At 43.5% G+C, this 20,907-nt stretch overlaps 1 protein-coding gene across 4 annotated transcripts in view; it reads right to left on the reverse strand.

Moving 5' to 3' along the window:
- Positions 1-20,907, reverse strand: part of PLA2G4A (phospholipase A2 group IVA) — a 120,378-nt gene that overhangs the window by 8,302 nt on the left and 91,169 nt on the right. For all 4 annotated transcript variants that reach the window (XM_033960800.1, XM_033960799.1, XM_033960801.1 and 1 more), the window contains 2 exons: positions 18,330-18,572; positions 5,125-5,309 (listed from right to left, as the gene is read on the reverse strand). In XM_033960800.1, coding sequence (XP_033816691.1) covers positions 5,125-5,309; positions 18,330-18,572 — 428 coding nt within the window. The remainder of the gene's footprint in view (positions 1-5,124; positions 5,310-18,329; positions 18,573-20,907) is intronic.

Consider the following 20,907-nt stretch of genomic DNA (forward strand, 5'->3'; position numbering starts at 1 on the left):
TGGTTCAAAAAGAGCTTTCATGAGTACTGAAAGAGCTACACTGAGATCCCAAGCAACTGGAGGTTGCTCGATAGGTTTTGTATTAAATAAACCCTTCACAAAATGTACCATTAAAGGATGAATGGTTAAGGGTGTTCTCTCCAAAGGCAAATGAAAAGCATTTATAGCACTCAGATGAACTCTAACCAATTTGGTTTTTAGACCAAAGTTAGAGAGATGTAGAAGGTAGTCCAAAACGGACAGAAGGGGACAGGTGCTAGAGAATGTAAGGTACACCAGGAAGAAAACCGTGCCCACCTAAAGTAGTAACACTTGAGTTGATGGCTTACTGGAAGCTTGTATAATGATGAAAGCTGGCAAGAGCTTTCATGGTCAGAGAGAGAAGCCACACTGTCAGAGCCAGAGAGCAGGGGGGGGGGAATGAAAGAAGGACCCCTCATTCTGCGTCAATAGGGTTGGAAAGGGTGCTGCTTAGGTGAGAGTTCTAGAATGCTTTCCTTGCGCAAAGCCGCCGCCATAATCTTGGTGAAGTTCCGCAGCGCCGTAGCCATACCAAAGAGAAATGCACAAAACTGATAATGCTCTCACAAAATCACAAAGCGAAGGAACCGATGATGGGAGGCCCCGAATGGGAACATGCAGATAGGTCTCCATCAAGTCAAGAGAGGTCAGACATTCCCCAGGCTGGACTGCCAGAATCACAGATTTTAGGGTTTCCATTTGAAAATAGGGAACCTGGGGAGCCCTGTTGACACTTTTGAGATCCAAAATGGGCTGGAAAGACCGCACTTCCTTGGGCACCACGAAGTAAATGGAGTACCTGCTGATGCGAATCTCCTGAGGGGGCACTGGGACAACCGTTTTGAGATCCAGCAACCCGAGCAGTGTCTGGTGAAAGGCCCTCTTTTTCCAAGATGCCTAACAAAGAGAGGAGAGGAAACGATCTGGTAAAGGTCGGGGGAAAAAACTCCAGAGCATAACTTTCTCGAATCACTTCCAGGTCTCACCGATCCGTGGTGATCTCGGCCCATCCCCAGTAAAACTCTCGTAACTGGGGGAAGGACCCACAATGAAAGATTAGGTTTCTTACCTCTGCTAATCTTTCTTCTTGTAAATCTCCCTTGGAGGCTGAACTCGTGGGATCTTTAGCCTTGGCTGCAGGGCTAATAAAACTTATTCCCTCCCCTCTAGGCTATCTGCCTGGTAGCTTCCTGTCACGCTCAATTTGTCGAAAAGCCAGTGATACCTAGTGCAAACAGGAAACAGAAAAAGAGAAGAGAGGGTGAGGGAACTCCTGCTACCAGTCAATTCTGCTCACGAATACATCAAACACAAGGAACTGTGGCCAAAAAAAAGGCCAATATAATATAAGAAATAGAGTAGACACATTGCTTGAAGTACGGCTTTAAAGCCGTGTATAAAAAACTACAGTAGAAAGGATTTAATCAATGATGTTAAAATTAGCGCTTTCAGTAGGTCTAGAACAGGGGTGTCAAAGTCCCTCCTCGAGGGCCGCAATCCAGTCGGGTTTTCAGGATTTCCTCAATGAATATGCATGAGATCTATGTGCATGTACTGCTTTCAATGCATATTCATTGGGGAAATCCTGAAAACCCGACTGGATTGCGGCCCTCGAGGACCGACTTTGACACCTGTGGTCTAGAAAATACTCAAACCTCACCCTTTTTTAAAATGTGATAAAAAGGTTAAAAACCATCTTCCAAATCTGCCTAAGGAGGGTGCTAATTATATAATCTCTTTGAATGGTGTCATCTTTATCTGGGAGAGACCTGCCTCATTCCATTGTTTCCATAAGGGCTGGAGGCTACTGTCACTCAGCTTTACAGGTTTCTCATTTAGCGGAGGTTTACAGTTGCACTGTAACAGAGAGACACCTAGAAACCAGCGAACACTTTTCCACAACAAGAAGCAGCCCCTGCTCGGGACATGCGCAAAGCTTGCAAAGATGACAGTCTGCACTAGGGGCATAGCCAGCCCTCAGATTCAAGGGGAGTCCAGAGGTGAATTGGGGGACATCCCCCTTGGCACACCAAAAATAATCCTTTTTCTGGCAGGGATACTGAAGCCAAACCAGCCAAACCTCATCCTCATGCTGCTGCAGAATAGCAAAAGCCAGCAACGTACCTCCAGCTGTCACTCCAGCCCTGGAGGACTTCCACACCGAGATCTTTAAGGGGAGAGGAAGGGATAGTGCACTGTAAGGCCAAAGACTAAACCGCAGCACATGTATTAGTTAATAATATAAAAAGGAATGTTTGAGTGAACTATGACCTTTTATATAAATATATAGGATGTGGCCTAAGTTAATAAGAATGAGGTGCATGACACCACGGCTGTCAGTGGAGAAAAACAAAAGACCTACAGGGCTGCTTTCACTGAACTTTCCCAAATCAGAAACAGATGTTAGAATCCAAATATTTATGCAGTGTGCTTAAACAAAGCAACAGAGAATGACAGCCAAGGAGGAAAGCATCCCGAAGGTCTAAAATAAGATTTCCAGCATCTCAGAGAGACCATACCAGAGGGATCCCAATTCCTGTAACTGAACCGTGCTACTTTCCGTGTGACCTTGGCAAAACGCCTTACCTGCAAAGCCAGTCTACCTTGTTCTCGCTGGATGTTAATGTTCACAGAATGATGCAGGATATACAAGAAGGTAATATGTGAAGTTTTATTATCTGAGAAAAATAGCAGCAAATATGCCTGGAAACCAAGAAGTGAGGCCCCCCCCAAAGGAAGGGAGAACCAGCATGGATAAATGGCTGTGGATGAAGTGCAAGCTAGCCCATCCAACTCCCTCCTCCCCCCATTAACCATTTGTCTACCATAGGTAGGAGCATATGCAACATTATCAATGTGGGCTTTCATTAATGTGAGTTATTTTATCAATGAAACCTGAGAACTTGCCCCCTTTCTTCAGGCCCTTCATCCAACCTTTCAAAGCTGTAGAAGGAGAAATTAGGTTCTTAGCTACTAATTTTCTTTCTTTCTTTTAGTCCCTCCAGACAGGCACAGAAACTGATGGGTAATAGCTCACCACGACCAGCAGGTGGAGACAGACACAAAATTTTGGCTGTAGTATAAGCGGGCTGTGCAGTCCCAAGTACAATCAGTCGGACGAATAGCCAAGCAGAATTAAGAAACTAAGAACTGTGAACTATAACAGCAATATCACTCCCAGAAGGAGAATAGCAACTAACACAGAAATACTGTTGGATATTGATTAGAACGAGAGCCTTCAAAAAACGTCCCCAAAGCTCGCCAGCTATGCCAGACGAATACCGCTGTTCTTTTAAACTGCCCTTAACAAGACAGACAAAAATACACCTCAGAAAAAAAACGTACTCTTCATGCAAAAACTCTGAATAAAAAATGACAGGGCAGTGTCTGTGCCGGTCTGGAGGGACTAGAAGAAAGAAAATTAACAGGTAAGAACCTAATTTCTCCTTCTTTATCGTCCCTCCAAATGGCACAGAAACTGATGGGATGTAACAAAGCAGTATCCATCATGAGTGGGACCTCCGAAGGAATGCCACAAGAACATGTTCACCAAACACCGCATCCCGACGCACCTGAACATCCACACGGTAGTGTCACACAAAAGAATGGAGAGAAGACCAAACTACAGCTTTACAGATATCCACCGGAGGAACAAGGGAAGACTCAGCCCTACAGACATCCAATTTGCGCAACTGCTTCTGCTCCAAAGAGCCTTCTCGACTTGAGATCCCAGGCTGGAACCGAAGGCTGTACTAGAGGATGGAGCAATTTTTCTGCCCTCAAAAACCGAACCACACCTGGAGAAGAGGCCAAATGCCAACCATGCAACAAACCGCGAAACGTAGACAAAGCCGCAAGCTGAACCCGGAGGGAGGACTATGCAAGGCCCCTGTCCAGACCATCATGCAAGAACTCCAAGATGTGAGGAAAAGAAGTGTGAAGGAAAGAGATGCCAAATAGAGAATGAAACGGTGACAAAATTCATCGCCGTTTCCGTCCCCGCGGATAACCGCGGGAAACCATCTTCATGTCATTCTTTAAGGAGAGAGGGAAGAATCAGAGTATGAATGGCCACAACCACTGACCCGCAAGCTTTGCTTTGAAGAATGCTGAGATTGAGCAGCAACATTCCAGAGCAGATATTGTGATGTCATAATGCCTCATTCCATCAGTGCCTAAGAGCCAATCACATCAGTGATGTCACAATGGCTTCATTATCCAGAGCAGATCTTGTGATGTCATAATGCCTCATTCCACCAGTACCTAAGAGCCAATCACATCAGTGATGTCACAATGGCTTCATTATCCTTGGCTCCCATAAGAATCAGAGTATGAATGGCCACAACCACTGACCCGCAAGCTTTGCTTTGAAGAATGCTGGTGTAGAAGGACCGAGGTTGAAATAGACACTAGAAAATGACATGGGATTATTTCCCGCGGTTATCCGCGGGGACGGGAACGGTGATGAATTTTGTCACCGTGTCATTCTCTAATGCCAAACTTGCACATACGCCAACGTTTGAATATGCCACAAAGCGTACGAGAAACTGAACACTTGGGTTCTGGAATTCTTTGCTGGGAAATACAATAAAAGCAGTTGGTGAGCTTGTTCCTGGGTGTAGCTTCATATCAGAACATGGTGTAAGCGTGAAGTTGGGTTACTGCTGGAGGGGCTGTGTAAACTGTACAACTCACAGATAGCTCTCTTGAAAGCCATTGACCTGACTTTTGCTGAAAATCTACATTCTTGCTCCTGGGAGAAGCCAAACAATGTGAGCAGGCAGAAGAGTCACTGACCATATGGCTTCTCGTGTGAAAAAATAACATGAGGTTGCAGCAATCCATAATCATGCAACTGCCGCCACATTAAATTCACGGCAGTAATCTTCAGCTCATTGCAAAAATGTCTCCTTTCCTGTCAGTGCACGACAGTGACTGGCTTACACACTGACAGGAAGGGGGCATTAAAAGTCATCTTATCTGCATCCCTGACCTCTATAGGATGAATAAGATGAATTATAAACGGAGAGAATTAAATGATCAGAATTCTTTTCTCCTTGAATCCAAAGATTTTATGTGGATTTGCTGTCATTTATTATTTACCTTGAAGGGGGGGCTGGAGTCACTAGGCCTTGCAGAGAAGTCGAAAGAGATGATCAGATCCACTCCTCGCTGAGGTCGTAAGATGAGAGGATAGGGCAGGTTAAAAGTCAGTCCGCTATCCACTATATGAATCTTTTTGCTCGTCACATCCAGTGGCTCATATATCCTCTCAAATTCATCAGGATCTAAAAAAAAAAAAAATGTATTATTAAACTTCAACTATAACCAGTGCAATAAGCTTTCCATGGTACAGACATATAATGTATGACAAATAATCCTCTATGCATCCTGTACTTAGATATCAATGGGGCACTGTATGTTCTGAGGGTAAGATATGGTCTATCAGAATTCCATTGCTTCCAGTCAGTCTTGGAATCAGATACTTGATATATCAAAACCTAAGTACCAAGATGCTGCTGTGGAAATTGCAGCAGAGATAGCATGAAAGCTGCCTCACTAGCTGGCCTTTCCTCTGCCACATCCTGCCCACAGGAAGTTGCATCAGAAAGGCAGGATATGGCAGAGGAAAGGCCCTGCTGGCCAGTGCAGCAGCTCTCAAGCTGTTTCTGCTGTGATTCCAGCTGCAGAGTCTGTAGGCCCAGTGGGGTGAAGCTGGAGCTGGAGCGATGCTGGACTGAGCACAGAAGAGAGGGGTTGGAGAGATGCCAAACTGGCTTGGGAGGAGAGGTGCTCAACTTGAGTAGGGGCAGAGGGAAGAGAGACAGAGGCAGAGAGAAAGCTGGAGAAAAGAGAGAGAGTAGAGAGGGGGAAGATGCTGAACTAGAGGGGGAGAAGAGAGAAGAATTTGAGAGAGAATGGACTAGAGGAGGGGGGGGGGGCAGATGATGGACCAACAGAGGGAGGGAAGGATTAAGTATGGGGTGCAGGAGGAATGGAAAAAATAAGGTGGGCATAGGTTGAGACAAATCAAGGAAAAGGGACACAGGACACAGGAAGCTTATCTAATATAATAAAACGCTAGGCCGCGCCTGCGCACTTCCTATGCGTGCGCTGGTTTTCCGTGAGCTGTAGCGACACATAGGAAGTGCGCATGCGCGGCTTACGGTCTGGCCTGCTCCCTGTTGAAAGACGCAGCGGTGGCTACTCTCACGATCCCCGCCTGCGTTCCCTCCCTTCCTGTAAGTTGACCGTCCCCGCCGTCGTCGTTCCCTTGCGCACCGTACTCTCTCTGCTCTCTCTCTTCCTCCCCCCCCGAGGCGGATGTTGACCGCGGCGGTCCGAGTCGGATGTCGGCCGCGGTGGCTGCAGGCCACGGCAGCCAAACCCAGAAAGCATTTTAACATGGAGTTCAGGAGGAAGGTATGGGGGGAGGAAAATACTGCACAGGGAAGTGGGGTGGGAGGGAAATGCTGCAACACATGGAAATGGAGGGGCAGAAAAGAGGTGCTGATGAACAGGGAGGGGGGTCAGAAAAATGAAGACAGGCCTACTGCTGGACAGGGGGAGCAGGAAGGAGGTGATGATGGACAGGGGGAGGTAAAACAAAGGGAGAAGGGCTTCTCCTGGATAAGGTGAGCAGTGATGGGGTGGTGGAGGACACAGGGGAGGTAAAAGGAAGGGAGAATGGACAGGCAGAGCAGGCAAGGGGTGGTGGTGGACAGCCAAGGAAAGAAAAAAAAAAAAAGAAAGAAAGAAAGACTGAAATACAGAAAGCGGCTAAGGAGAGAGAAAAAAAAAAAAATAAAGACAGACACACACACATATATTCTAGCACCCGTTAATGTAATGGGCTATAAGACTAGTATTTTATCCAATCAAATTTTATCCAATTATCAGTCGGTGCCAGTTGGGGTGTTCTGTGAGTGTGATTCACAGATGTTCAACACGCATGTTCATGTGCTCTTATTAAACTTAACTGGGTAAACTGGGACACACAAATAATAATCTAGAGTAAGTTTATTCAGATAATTTTAACTGGTTAAGAACATAAGAATAGCCTTATTGGGTCAGACCAATGGTCCATCATGCCCAGTAGCCCGTTCTCACGGTGGCCAATCCAGGTCACTAGTACCTGGCCAAAACCCAAGGAGTAGCAACATTCCATGCTACTGATACAGGACAAGCAGTGGCTTCCCCTGTGTCTTTTTCAATAACAGACTATAGACTTTTCTTCCAGGAACTTGTACAAACCTTTCTTAAAACCAGCTACGCTATCCGCTCTTACCACATCTTCTGGCAACGCGTTCCAGAGCTTAACTATTCCATGAGTGAAAAAAAAAAATTCTTCCTATTGGTTTTAAAAGCATTTCCCTATAACTTCATCAAGTGTTTCCTAGTCTTTGTAATTTTTGACGGAGTGAAAAATGAATCCACTTGAACCCATTATACTCAACTCAGGATTTTGTAGACTTCAATCCTATCTCCCCTCAGCCGTCTCTTTTCCAAGCTGAAGAGCCCTAACCGTTTTAGTCTTTCTTCATACGAGAGGAGTTCCATCCCCTTTACCATCTTGGTCACTCTTCTTTGAACCTTTTCTAGTGCCACTATATTTTAGACCAGAATTGAACGCAATACTCCAGATGAGGTCGCACCATGGAGCAATACAGGGTCATTATAACATTCTTAGTCTTGTTAACCAAACTTTTTAAATAATTCCTAGCATCCTATTTGCTTTTTTGGCAGCCGCTGCACATTGGGCAGAAGATTTCATCGTATTGTCTACGATAACACCCAGATCCTTTTCTTGGGTGCTAGCATCCGGTAACTGTGATTCAGGTTATTCTTCCCAACGTGCATCACTTTGCATCTGTCCACATTAAATTTCATCTGCCATTTGGATGCCCAGTCTTCCAGTTTCCTAAGGTCCACCTGCAATTTTTCACAATTCGCATGCGTTTTAACAACTTTGAACAGTTTAGTGTCATCTGCAAATTTAATCCCCTCACTCGTCGTTCCAATTTCCAGATCATTTATAAATAAGTTAAATAGCACCGGTCCCAGTACAGACCCTTGTGGCACTCCACTGTTTACTCTCCTCCACTGAGAAAAATGACCATTTAACCCTACCCTCTGTTTTCTATCCGATAACCAATTCCTAATCCACAACTGAACTTTACCACCTATCCCATGACACTTCAATTTTCTCAGGAGCCTCTCGTGAGGAACTTTATCAAAAGCTTTCTGAAAATCTAGATATACTATATCAACTTCTGTTATCTGATTTACCCTTTTGTCTGCTGAATCTGGCTAAAGTTTTTGGATAACTTTACCTAGTTTACAGCCAGTTAAAATATCAGTTACAGCTTTGTAAAGGGGGGGGGTCAATGAATAAATTTTAAAAGAAAAAAATTCAATGGCTTTATGTTTTATCTTAAGTGGTCAATAGAGGGCAGAAGAATCCAGGCAATGAGAGAAAGTCATTTTATTTTTCATTTATAATTCACTTTCCAAATTATGCTCAAGATGAACAGCAAGACTGCAGTAAAAAATGCTATAGTTATAAGTGTTTGTGTGTGTTTTAAAAGTAATAAAACCCTGATCATCAGTCAGACATTTTGTGGAGGACCAACTATATGAAATTTCCAAAGATGAAAAGGGAGGCGATGCATTACAGTATGAGAGATATCAGTATCAAGTTTACATTGGTGAAACACCTCTTACCATAGTAAATCACAGACCCCTAGGCTAACAAATAACTGTTCAGGAAAATCTCTACCTAACCTACCCTCCTGTCTGACTTCCACTCACAAATGTTCCTCCTCCTTCATTCCAAAACACTTTCATGGTAAAGTGTTCCCCAACATTTGTCTGCCAGCCCACTCTTATCGATCCAGCAACCATCACCTACGCCAGTGGTCGTAGAACCCTTCCATACACCCAGTAGGATAGGCCCTAATCTCCTATACTCTATATATTGGTGCACTTTACTGTCTATTCTATGGTACCAGCAGTCAAGTTAGCAAGGAGCCTGCCCTAATTATTAAAGCTGGCCTATTGCAGGAGTGAAGGAGTAGCCTAATGGTTAATGTAGTGGGCTGAGAAGCAGGTGTGATTCCTACTATAGTTCCTTGTGATCCTGGGTAAGTCACTCAACCCTCCATTGATCCAAGAACAAAAGCTTAAACTATAAGCCCTCAAGGGACTGGAAAAATTGTTGTATATACTATGTAAGCTGCTTTGGTTGTGCAGAAAGAAAGCCAGAGAATGTGGTGAAAGCAGTTAGTTTGGATAATTTCCTAAAACAGAAGGCCATAAGCCATTATTAAGATGGACATGGGAAAATCCTTTGCTTGTTCCTAGGACAAGCAACATAAAATCATGTTGTACTCTTTTGGGATCTTGTCAGGTACCTATGACCTGGATTGTCCACTATTGGAAAAAGGATATTTTATTGCCCCAGGTAGCTTAATGGTTAGATCAGTGGGCCGAGAGCCTAGGAAGCCAGGATTCAAATCTCACTGCTACTTTTGATCTTGAGTGAATCAATCCCCCCCTGTAACCTTGAATACAAATTTACACTTCCCCCTCCCCATTTGCGGTTTCCCTACTCGCGATTTTACATAATCGCAATTTATTTTGGGGGGGGGAGGAAACCCTCCCCCCCATATTTTTGTCTTCCCCCCGGGATCCGGGGGGAAGACAAAAATATGGTTTTCTAGCTGGTTTTCGGGGCAGGAGCGATCTTCCTACGCTCCTGCCCCATGCAGATAGCTATTAGGAAATGGCTGTGGGGAGTTCCCGTAGTCTCATAGGAAGATTGCTCCTGCCCCGAAAACCAGCTAGACCACCAAGTAAGGCCGGGATGCCAGGGGAAGGCGGAAGGGAGGCAGGGGTGGATCAGAGCCAGATATTTGCGGTTTTTTGCCATTCGCGGTCCGGCTCTGCCCCCATCCCCCGCGAATAACGAGGGAGAAGTGTATTGGTTAATAATCAAGACAATGATCAAAATGTGGAGCAGATTTGTATCACATCAAAAAGTTCAAAATTTCCATTCACAAATTCTTTAAATAAGGATATGTTGACTGCTTCAATATCCTAAAATCATTTAACTCTTGTTATAGGAAATACTCATACGTGGAGAGTGGAAAGACCTCAGCATTTATATCCCCAACTCATTATACACTTCTCCCTCCGTATTTGCGGTTTCAGCATTCACGGTTTCGATTATTCGCGGTTTTTAGCTTGCTGGCTCCTCCCCCCCAAATTATGTCAGCTTGCATAGAGAAATTGCTGATTCCAAGAGTTTACAGAGAAAAATCGCCGATTCCCGGCACTTTCTTCACCGTGTTTTGCCTCCCCTTCAGGAACAGGCCAGGTCTTCCACCATGTTATTCGTGGTTTCACCATATTCACGATGGGTTTTTAATAGAAAACAGCGAATAACATATGAAAAAGTTATTTGCGTTTTTTTCTGTATTCGCGGGTCTGTTAATCTCCCATCACAGTGAATACGGAGGGAGAAGTGTAGAGTTAAGATTTTAGGATAGTGAAGCAGCAGAAGCTAAAAAACAAACAACCCAGTGTAGGCCCTGTGGCTGGTTATGTGTACAGAAGGCAGGTCAGAAGGAGAATAAAAAGGACAAATAGAGATTCTCCCTTTACCAGTATATTAAGGGTTTGGGGACACTGAGGCATATGTAGAGAAGTAGTCAGCTGCTTAGAGAAATCCCCTGAGTAAAGTCTACTTTTTGACTGGGATCACATTGTGTTGACTTCATTTACAGCACTTCTCACACAATTAGGTCCGGGGATGTGTTATGTTTAATTTACGCTTCTGGGTTTTCAAGCTTACAACTCGGAGCTGCATATTACTGAGGACCATATAATGGATGGCTTGATGTGCAGTTGGTCACATGACCTCATATATTTATTAATTCCCTCTCTGTGGTACGGAAAAGAATTCCATTTGATTTTTGATAGATCTGTACTTTTTCACCTTTGGGCTCTTTATTCTTAAGAGAAATTCTCTGCCGGCTCCCACAAAACTATTAACCAGAGAGAGAGACCGTTTCTCCCTCCTCCCCCTTCAGAGCCCAACTGTCTTCTGAGCTCTGAACACTTAACTGAATCTTTCAAAAGAGCCAATGGTAACTCTCCGCTCTAAGAACCAATAGCAGCTCTCTGCTCCTGGCACTGGGAGGAGTCCACACAGTTGTGCATGCCAACTTCCCCATTGCCATGACGTCAGAGGCCTGCCTGCTGAATCTGGACCGCAAGAAAACACCCTGTTCCTTCCCTCCCTACCTCCATCTCATTGTCCACCATCTCTCTCCCGGCTTCCTGGTCTCACCTTCGGCCTGCAGAGGATCGCCGGTCGGCTTGTAGCGATCCTAGCAGGCTGCCGTTGCCTCCACAGCACGTTCCCTCTGCCGTGGTCCTGATGACAGCCTGCTAGGATCGCTACAGCCGACCAGCGATCCTCTGCAGGCTGCTTTGAAAGTGAGACCAGGAAGCCAGAGGATGCTAGAAAGAAGGGGGGAAACATGAAGGCCTTTGAGGGGGACGGCCCTGGGGTAGAAGTACACGGAGTGAAGGAAAGAGGGGTCCAAAGAGACGTAGATATGCCAGAATGAGGGTGGGGGATGGGAACAAATAATGATCTAAAAACAGAGGAGAGATGTGGAAAGGAACAGAAAGGGAGAGAAGTTGGACACAAGGGATGGTGTGGATAGGAGGGTAGTCGTGGTGACGCTAAGGGGATTCCTTCTATTTAAATGCAGTAAAAGAAAACGTCGCGGCCACTTTGGCTTTGGACCGGCAACGGTGTATGTTCAGTATAACCTGTTATGGTAAGAGTTCCTGTTTTAAAATCGCAGAGGACTCTTATGCTGTGGCTGTGTTTTAACTTCACCTTGCGAAACGCGTCGGCAATAAGGGGATGAGCCCTTGAAAAAGCTAAGTACTGTTTGGAAGTTAAATAATGCAACTATGAAGACATATGCATTTATTTAGAACTATTTATACACTAAATGAAATGAAATGATAAAGTGAAATATAAGGAAAAAAGAAAAAAAAGTTTAAAACAAGAGAAAGTGTGGCTTACTAAAAACCTACTGGGACTAATGAGGATTGATACCACTTGAAGTTACACTACTCGGTGGTGGTCTGAAGATCCCATAAGAGTGAAAGCCCTTGTTTTTTTATTCTGCATGATAGTGGGATGCAGCACTTAGCACTATTCTATTAAGAGTATGTTCCCTTTATACATCACAGAGGCATACCACGATTCACACTGGCTCCCAATACAAGCGAGAATACACTTCAGATTCTCCTGCCTACTATTTAAAGCAATAAACGGAGACAGCCCAGCCTATTGGAACAACCGACTAGTTCAATCCACCGTAACCAGACAAAGGAGAACTCGCGCACCATTCACACACCCTCCAACCAAAAACGTCAAAAGAAAACGACTGTACGACAACCTCCTAGCCACTCGAGCTGCAACACTCGACCCCCAACTCTACAACCTATTGACCTCGACCACAGACCTTCAAAAAAGAAATAAAAACCCTTCTATTCAAAAAAACACATAAAACCGAACTAACTCAATCTGAAATGTCCCAAGCATCACCTGCAACTACTCCATATGTACTTCTAATACCATTACAATTCAAATATAATCCTTAGCAACTCAAAGAAATGTACAAACTACTCCCTAAATACTTCTAATGTCCTGACAATCCATTTGTAATCCACCTTGAACCGCAAGGTAATGGCGGAATAGAAATCCCTAATGTAATGTAATGTAATGTAATGTAATATTAGACAGCTGATGTTAGACAGCAAGTGTGAACTAGGACGTCAGAGGAGGGGCGGGATCGCAGCAGAGGGACAACTAGGGAGGCCTATGGCAACCTGCAAGGATCGCTGAAGTACTCGCAATCCTTTCTGCAGGTTGCTTGAAGAGGAATCGCAAAGGGAGGCGAAAGCCTTGGGGTCGGGCCATGAGAAGGGAAGCTCCCGGTCCATGACTCCAAGGCCGGGAGCACCCCCTCATGGCTTGCACCTGGGGCGGACCGCCCCCCCCCACCCCCACCCCCCTTGGTACGCCACTGACACAGGAATCCTCCTCACACCAGCAAGAAACACCAAATGTGGCTAGCTAGCCTGGCTTGCTAAGCACAATTAACACACACTTTGCACAGAAACAAAAACACTTTGTTTACCTCACACAAAATAGAACTAATTTGGCTTACCTCAGCCAGTACATACAGGCATACAGTCTGTTTTCCCAAGATTTGCCTCTGCCTACTTCTAGGAAAAACACGAGAGTTCCTCTTTTTCCCTTGGAGTCCTCTGTAGAATAAACCCAGCCTGGGGAGAAATACCTCTCTCCTGTGAGTCCCGCCCCTGTGACTCAACACTGAGCTCCATAGCCTAGTGCATGCTGGGACCTATAGTTCCACATTTGATTACCACCTCCTGATACCTGGGGGGAGAGAAAACCCCTTAATCTATTATAGGCATCAACACCTCCTTTCTTCTAGTTATACCCCTCCATATGCAACCCAGCATTCTTCTAGCTACAGCAACCACCTTGTTGCATTTTTTATCACCTTGAGATCCCTCAGACATCATTACCCTAAAGTCTCCTGAGCTGTACTTATCAATCTCTCTCTTCTTGGCTTGTATATCTCCTTTGGTTTTCTGCACTTCTTCACATTAAAGATATCCATATCCTTTAGAAACAGTTCAATCTGTTGTCCTTATCATGCAGAAGTTCAGAAACCACCAGATTTTCCTTTGCTGTTCCATTTGAAAATTCTTGAATGGGGTTCAACCATGTCACCTATGTTTCATTCAAACATCTTTTTGGAGTCCAAGCACCAGCTGGATTTCAAATCTGGATTCTGTACAGAACATGCATCAGTGTTTTAAAGTGTGTTTAGTTTGCATAAAGCTGTTGGTCTCATCTTGTACTACTCTGGCAATTGCAAATATTTACCATTGATGATATAACACTTTGAGACTGACAAAAATATTTAGACCTGAACTTTTAAGTCCATGAAGATGAGTCCTAATGGTTGCATGAGGACACAATCTGTTCTATTCTTTAATCGAAAATAAGAAATCCAGCAGTTCAATTAGTGGTTCCCAAACCTATTCTTGGAGACCATCAACCAGTTAGGTTTTCAGGATATCCCTAATGAAAATGCATTAACCTAAAGCCTAAGCTTGGGAGGGGGGGGGGTTTCAGTTAATTAAATAGCTGCCTATCGGACAATGAAAATGCATGAGAGAGATTTTCATATAATGGAGGTGGGGGTAAACAACAAAAAGCCCAAGAGTTCCACAGTCAAAGGGAATCCAAAACAAGAGAAGCAAAAAACTGTGGAATCCAATAATGGAGATCCAATTTTGACAAATATATCCACGTTAAAGAGCAACTGACACAACAATTGGTAGTGGACCCATTTGTATAATCGAAGTTCATTTTTGAATTCATGATCGTTGAGATATGTGTCTTCAAATTGGGCTCCCAGAGCATGTAATACTTTCCTTCAAAACAAAAATCGTTTTGTGTCAGGGCAGTGGTCTCAAGTGTGATGATGAGTCGATTTGGAATTCTCAGGTGGGTGTCTCTATTCTGTAATGTTTTCTCGATGATGTTGATAGCCTCTGCTTGTGGAATATTAGTATACAAGATTCTATATCTTGTGTGACCAAATATATTCCTTCTAGGTTACCATCAAAGTCATCTGGGATATTGATCATGTGGGACGAGTCCCACACATATGATTTAATATTTGGGATAAAAGGACGTAAGAAATAATCAACAAAATCAGAGAGCGGTTCTATTATTGATCCATTAGCAGACATAATAGGTCTGCCCAGGTGGTCTGTTGTGGACTTATGGATTTTCAGAAGAATGTAAATAGTTGGTGTGACTGGACTTCTCTTTAAGTGTAATCATGCCTGCTGCTTGTGCTGTTTCTATCTGATGTGTTGGTAGGATCTTTTTCTAACCATCTATGGAATTCTCTATCACTGATTTGTCTGTATACCTCATTGGTGTACTTTATGCGATCCATGATGACTATGCCTCAACCCTTATCAGCTGGCTTAATAATGATGTCTCGATTTATCCTGAGTTTGTCAATAGCTTTGATTTCTTTGCTATTGTCAGTTGCTCTTTAAAGTGGATATATTTGCCAAAATTGGATCTCAATAAAGATTACGTCAAGAACATTGGATTCCACTGTTTTTTGCTTCTTTTTTTTGGATTTCATATAATGGCGGTAAAAGGCATGCAAATCTCTCTCATGCATATTCATTAGGGATATCCTGAAAACCCGATTGTCTGGTGAACCACCAGGACAGATTTCAGAATTCAGAAACTTCCACCTAGGTCTTCACTCCCATTCCTCAAGGGTCATCACAGTTCATACAATTCCCACAAGCTGTATGTTGAGTCTTTATTCTGGTGCCCACAGTACTTCCTTTCAATACAGTGGGAATTGTATGAACTGTGTGATTATGGTAACATCAAGCTGACCACAGGGAATGTTTAGTTAAGTTATGGTGAAGAGTAGTTATAAAAAAAAAAGGGATTCTTAAGAATGCTGTTGAGCCTTTCCTATGATTGTTGAATTGCATGAATAATAGGTTTCTCTTCACCTATCGTAATTCCTCCTTTACTGATTGAGCTCTAAGGTGCTATTGATTGTTTCTTTCAATGTATAAAGACTTTTTTTCTTCTAATTTCAAGCAGTATTGCTGTAACAAGAGTTAATTCTCGTAATTTAATTTGAAAATTGATAAATAAATAAATGAATATAAAAAAGAATGTTATAATATTTAAGAAAGACGAGTGATATCTTTTCATATAATTATTTTTTACAGAACTCTGCGAAGATAGTGGGAGTCTAAGAGCTCTGAAGAAACGGTCTAGTACCATGAAACGTTGGCTATTAATAAAGATGCCACTTAAATCCTATAACACAGTTATCGGCGTTGCTATTCAACATCTCAGTCCCACATTAAGATTAGCATAGTGGCAATTGTATATTCTACACGGACGGTTTTCCCAGCCGATGATGTGGGTGAAGGCCAGTGGTCTCAAACTCGCGGCCCGGGGGCCACTTGCAGCCCGCCAGGTACTATTTTGCGGCCCGCAGTCTGTACTAGTGCTGCCCGCTCTTTGCAGCGTCCTCTGGCTTCCCCCCTGGCCTCCAGCTCTTACCTTCAGATAATTACAGCAGCATGCAGAGAGGATTGCCAGTGCTGTAGCGATCCTTGCAGGCTGCCGTCATCCTCAGCATCACGGTCCCTCTGCCGCGATCCTACCCCTGACGTCAGAGGAGGGGCGGGACCGCGGCAGAGGGAATGTGCTGCGTAGGCCGATGGCAGCCTGCAAGGAATGTGACAGCACCGGCGATCCTCTCTGCAGGCATGGTAATTAGCTGATACTAAGACCGGGAGGCCAGGGGAGAAGCTGGAGGACGCTGCAAAGAAGAGGGGAACATGCAGGCCTTATAAACTATAAAGAGTTTTACCTCATGCAAAATTGTCATTTCTATAATAAGACATTAACTTTTTTTTCTGCGGCCCTCCATGTACCTACAAATCCAAATGTGGCCCTGCAAAGGGTTTGAGTTTGAGACCACTGGTGAAGGCGGTTTGAGCATTGAAACCTGAGGCTTTTTCTTCCGTTGGAATAATACTCTCAGCCTAATAAGTGGAGCAATTTTTTTTTTTTTTTTTGTTAACTTTAGATACATCCATTTCCACCAATTGACACACGGTGAAAACCCTTATGCCTAAATTATAATAATAATAACTTTATTCTTGTATACCACCATACCCAGGGAGTTCTAGGCGGTTCAAAGTAATGTAGATATTCAGGTGAGCATGAGGAGGGGAGTTTTCACAACAGATAAACAAAATTTAACAAGAACTTACAATTGATCATAATTACAAGCAATGAGGTGGTTAAGGTGAGCATGAGAGGGGGGGATTGTACAGGTCATTGGAGGTAGTGAGATGGGGGGGAATCAAAAAAGGGGGGGGACTGGGAGAGTTGGTCGTTTGAGGGAGGGGTGAGAGAAGTGGAAGAGAGGGGATAATTAGGTGTGGATGCCCCTTATTTTCAAATTATGCAAATAAATTTGAGGACCACTACCACCCACGACCCTCCCATTTCCGTGACTCTTACTGGTGCTATGAGTAAATTTTAGGCGCAGATCTCATGCATAAATTTAAATTAAATCCAATTAATGCTAATAATTGATTGTTAAGAAGCCAATCGACACTAATTGGCTCATTATTCAAATAAGTTGCAGGCGCAAATTGAGCATGCACTCAAAATTTGTACACACAAATCAAAACGCCTTATACAGAATTAAGGGGTAAATGGGTGCGAATGTGAGTGCACTAACTGGATAATGTGTTTTGCAATAAGCTTTTTTTCTCATGTTAAACACATGCTAGCATTTAATATAGTAACAAACGTGGTAACATAGTAAATGATGGCAGGTAAAGACCCGAGTGGTCCATCCAGTCTGATTTAGTATAAGGGCCCCTTAACGAGAAAAAAAAATGCTGCTCAAATACTCATTTATAAATGTAATTACATTAGTGATTTCTATTCCGCCATTACCTTGCGGTTCAAGGCGGATTACATCCAAACTAAAACAAAAATTACATTCAAAATTTGAAGGAATAGAATAAGCGATGACATAGAATTTTTAAGATAATATACGTTGGGTAAAGAGTTACCAAAGGGAAGTGGAGGTCTTTAGGAGATAAGAATAGGGTGAAATTATGGGTTTTAGATAACGTTTGGTAGATAGAAGAGTATTAGAGAGATCTAAGGGTAAATAGAGTGTTGGATATTGGGTTGGGATTGGTTGTGCTGGATAGGTTTTATGTGTTTTTCAAAGAGTATGGTTTTAATGTCTCTCCTGAAGGCTTTGTAGTCTGTAGTCGAAGATAACAGAGTGGTGATTTGTCTGTCCAGTTTAGCTGCTTTGGAGGCTATTAGGTTATCATAAAATTTTTCTCGTTTGACATCTTTGGATGATGGGTGAGTGAATAGTGAGTGGGATCTTCTGTGTCTGGTTGAGGAGGATTGATTTAGTCGGTTATTCCAGTAGGTTGTGACAGTAATGTATTACACCAAAAGCAAAAAAAAAAAATTCTAACATTCATTAGGTTCTGTTTATTCGCATTTTTCTTAAGCAGGGCCATACTTGCAACCCCCCAACCAATATTTTGATTTACGTAAGTGAAAAAATATCACCAACCTGCAACGGCAGCATCCATTTCGTCTTCATCCACAGACTCTTGGGTTTCAAAGCCCAACAGAGGAGATATCGGGTAGGAGGCGTTGAGATTCAACCCCAACATGAAGTTGTGCACTTTGCCTGCTCGGCCTTCGCGGGTGTTGAAAAGCGCAGTGTCGCTCACTAAGGCCATAAGCATGCGTTGAACCCAGCTTGCTTGGTTGTTCCTCTGGTACTCCTCTTCAGCCTCTGGATTTTCCGTACCTGTTTCCAAATTTGCAGAGTTAAGGAGTGATGCGACAAAGCATCAGAGGTAGCGATATCTCGTAGAACTGGGTGCATGGATAGCGTTTCGCAACACAAGCTGCTTCATGGAAGTGCTATTGAAATGGCGCATGATCTGCACCAAAACCCTTATGAGATTAAGGGCTCCTTTTACGAAGGCGCGCTAACGGTTTAATGTGCGTAATAGCCCGTGCTAAACCACCGGCCGCGCTAGCCGCTACCGCCTCCTCTTGAGCAGGCGGTAGTTTTTCAGCTAGTGCGGGGGTTAGCGCGTGATGAAAAGTCACGCGCCTTCATAGAAGGAGCCCTAAATTTAAGGATCTAAATATGAGAAAAGAAAGAGGAGGAAATTATATGTTCCCCTGAAAAAATTATAGGCATTCCAATGACACGCCACATAAAAGTATTATTTACAAGCTCTTACTATCGATTCTCCTTTGCAAGAGGTATCCAACAATTTAAACCCTCCCTTCCTTCTAAAAAAGGGATTAAAGGAATCAAGATCTTCAGTCAATCTTTGGTCTTTAAACTCTCTCAACTCTGGAATGATCTCCCCTTTTTTTTTTAAGGAGTTCCAGTTCATTTCAATTTTTCCGTAAATCTTTAAAAACTACTCTGCTTGCCAAACATTTTGAAAATTAGTTCTTTTGAAATTTTGCTATTATCTTCTATTTATCATTTGTAAATCATTCCCTGTTTATTTAATTGCTGTAAACCGAGTCGAGCTTTCTCAGAATGATGACTCGGTATACAAAGACAAGATTGTCCAAAGTAATTTATAAATAGATTATGTCCTTACCTTGATAATATTTTTTCCAGTAGATAGGTGTGTCATTCTTTACAAGCGGATTATTTCCCCTTAGTTGCGAGATATATGCAGAAGGAATCCATTCCGGATTTTAGAACAGAAATACTCCTTCCAGCTCTTATGCAGAAGGGAAAAACTACAGGTGGCAGTAGAGCTCCCAGTGAAGTAGGAGAATCAAAGAAAAAATATCCAGAGTCAATTCTTTCTGCATATGGCTCACGGCCATAGGGAGATAACCCGCTTGTCCAGAATGACCCATCTATTGCACTGGAAATAGTTTTGAAGGTATAGAGGGATGGGGTTGAAGAGGTTCCTTTGGTAAGCATGAAGAAGGTCCAATATTGATATTCCCCATAGGAGCAGTAGGCTTAAAAATGGCCCATTGGTTTGAGTGTTCTGATTTTTATGCTCGAGTAGTGTAGCGTTTAGATGATTATTCTGCAAAGGAATAGTTTGTGGACCAAGAAAGCAATATATAAATAGCATTAATATAAGCAATTCACTAGAAGCAAACCAGAAGAAAGGCTGGGGAAAACTGTCGGTCAGTGTACCTCAGGACTATGTCTGGTACCACTTCTTTTTTCAAGCTATACTTCTGCCCTTGGCGCTCTAATCTACTCCCATGACATTCAGTATCACCTCTATGCCGACGACGTGCAGATCTATCTCTCTACACCTAAAATCTCAAGAGACATTCAGTCCCGGATTTCAACCTACAAGTCTGACATCGCTACCTGGATGGCTCTCCGCCATCTAAAATTAAACATGTTCAAGACTGAGCTCCTTATCTTTCAACCTAAACCCGTCTCTCCTCTTTCCCCATTCCCTATTTTGGTGAACAACACCCTCATCCTCCCTGTCTTGTTGGCTCACAACCTTGGGCTAATCTTGGACTCATCTCTCTCTTTCTCATAAGAATTGCCATCACCGGATCAGACCCTGGGTCCATCAAGTCTGGTGATCCGCTCACGCGGAGGCCCAGCCAGGTGTAACCTGGTGAAAAACTTAGTCACCCGTAACCCTCTATGCGTCTTTCGAGGAGATGTGCATCTAACTTGCCCTTAAATCCTAGAACGGTGGGTTCCGCAGCAATCTCCACCGGGAGAGCGTTCCAGGGTCCACCACTCGCTGTGTGAAGCAGAACTTCCTGGCATTTGTCTTGGGCTTGTCCCCCCTCAGCTTCAGTCCATGACCTCTTGTCCTAGTCATATTTGACATCGTAAATAACTTTTTGTCCTGCTCTATCTTGTCGATTCCTTTTATTATTTTAAAAGTCTCAATCATATCCCCTCGCAGTCTCCTCTTCTCAAGGGAGAACAGTCCCAGTTTTTTAAGCCGTTCTTCGTAGTTCAAGTTCTCCATACCTTTTACCTGCTTCGTTGCTCACCTTTGCACCCTCTCGAGCAGTTTAAATCCTTCTTTAGATAAGGAGACCAGTGTTGGACACAGTATTCCAAGTGTGGTCTGACCATTGCTCTATAAAGCGGCATTATGACACACTCTGAT

The sequence above is a fragment of the Geotrypetes seraphini genome, chromosome 10 (genome assembly GCF_902459505.1).
Source record: "Geotrypetes seraphini chromosome 10, aGeoSer1.1, whole genome shotgun sequence".
Lineage (NCBI taxonomy): Eukaryota > Metazoa > Chordata > Amphibia > Gymnophiona > Dermophiidae > Geotrypetes > Geotrypetes seraphini.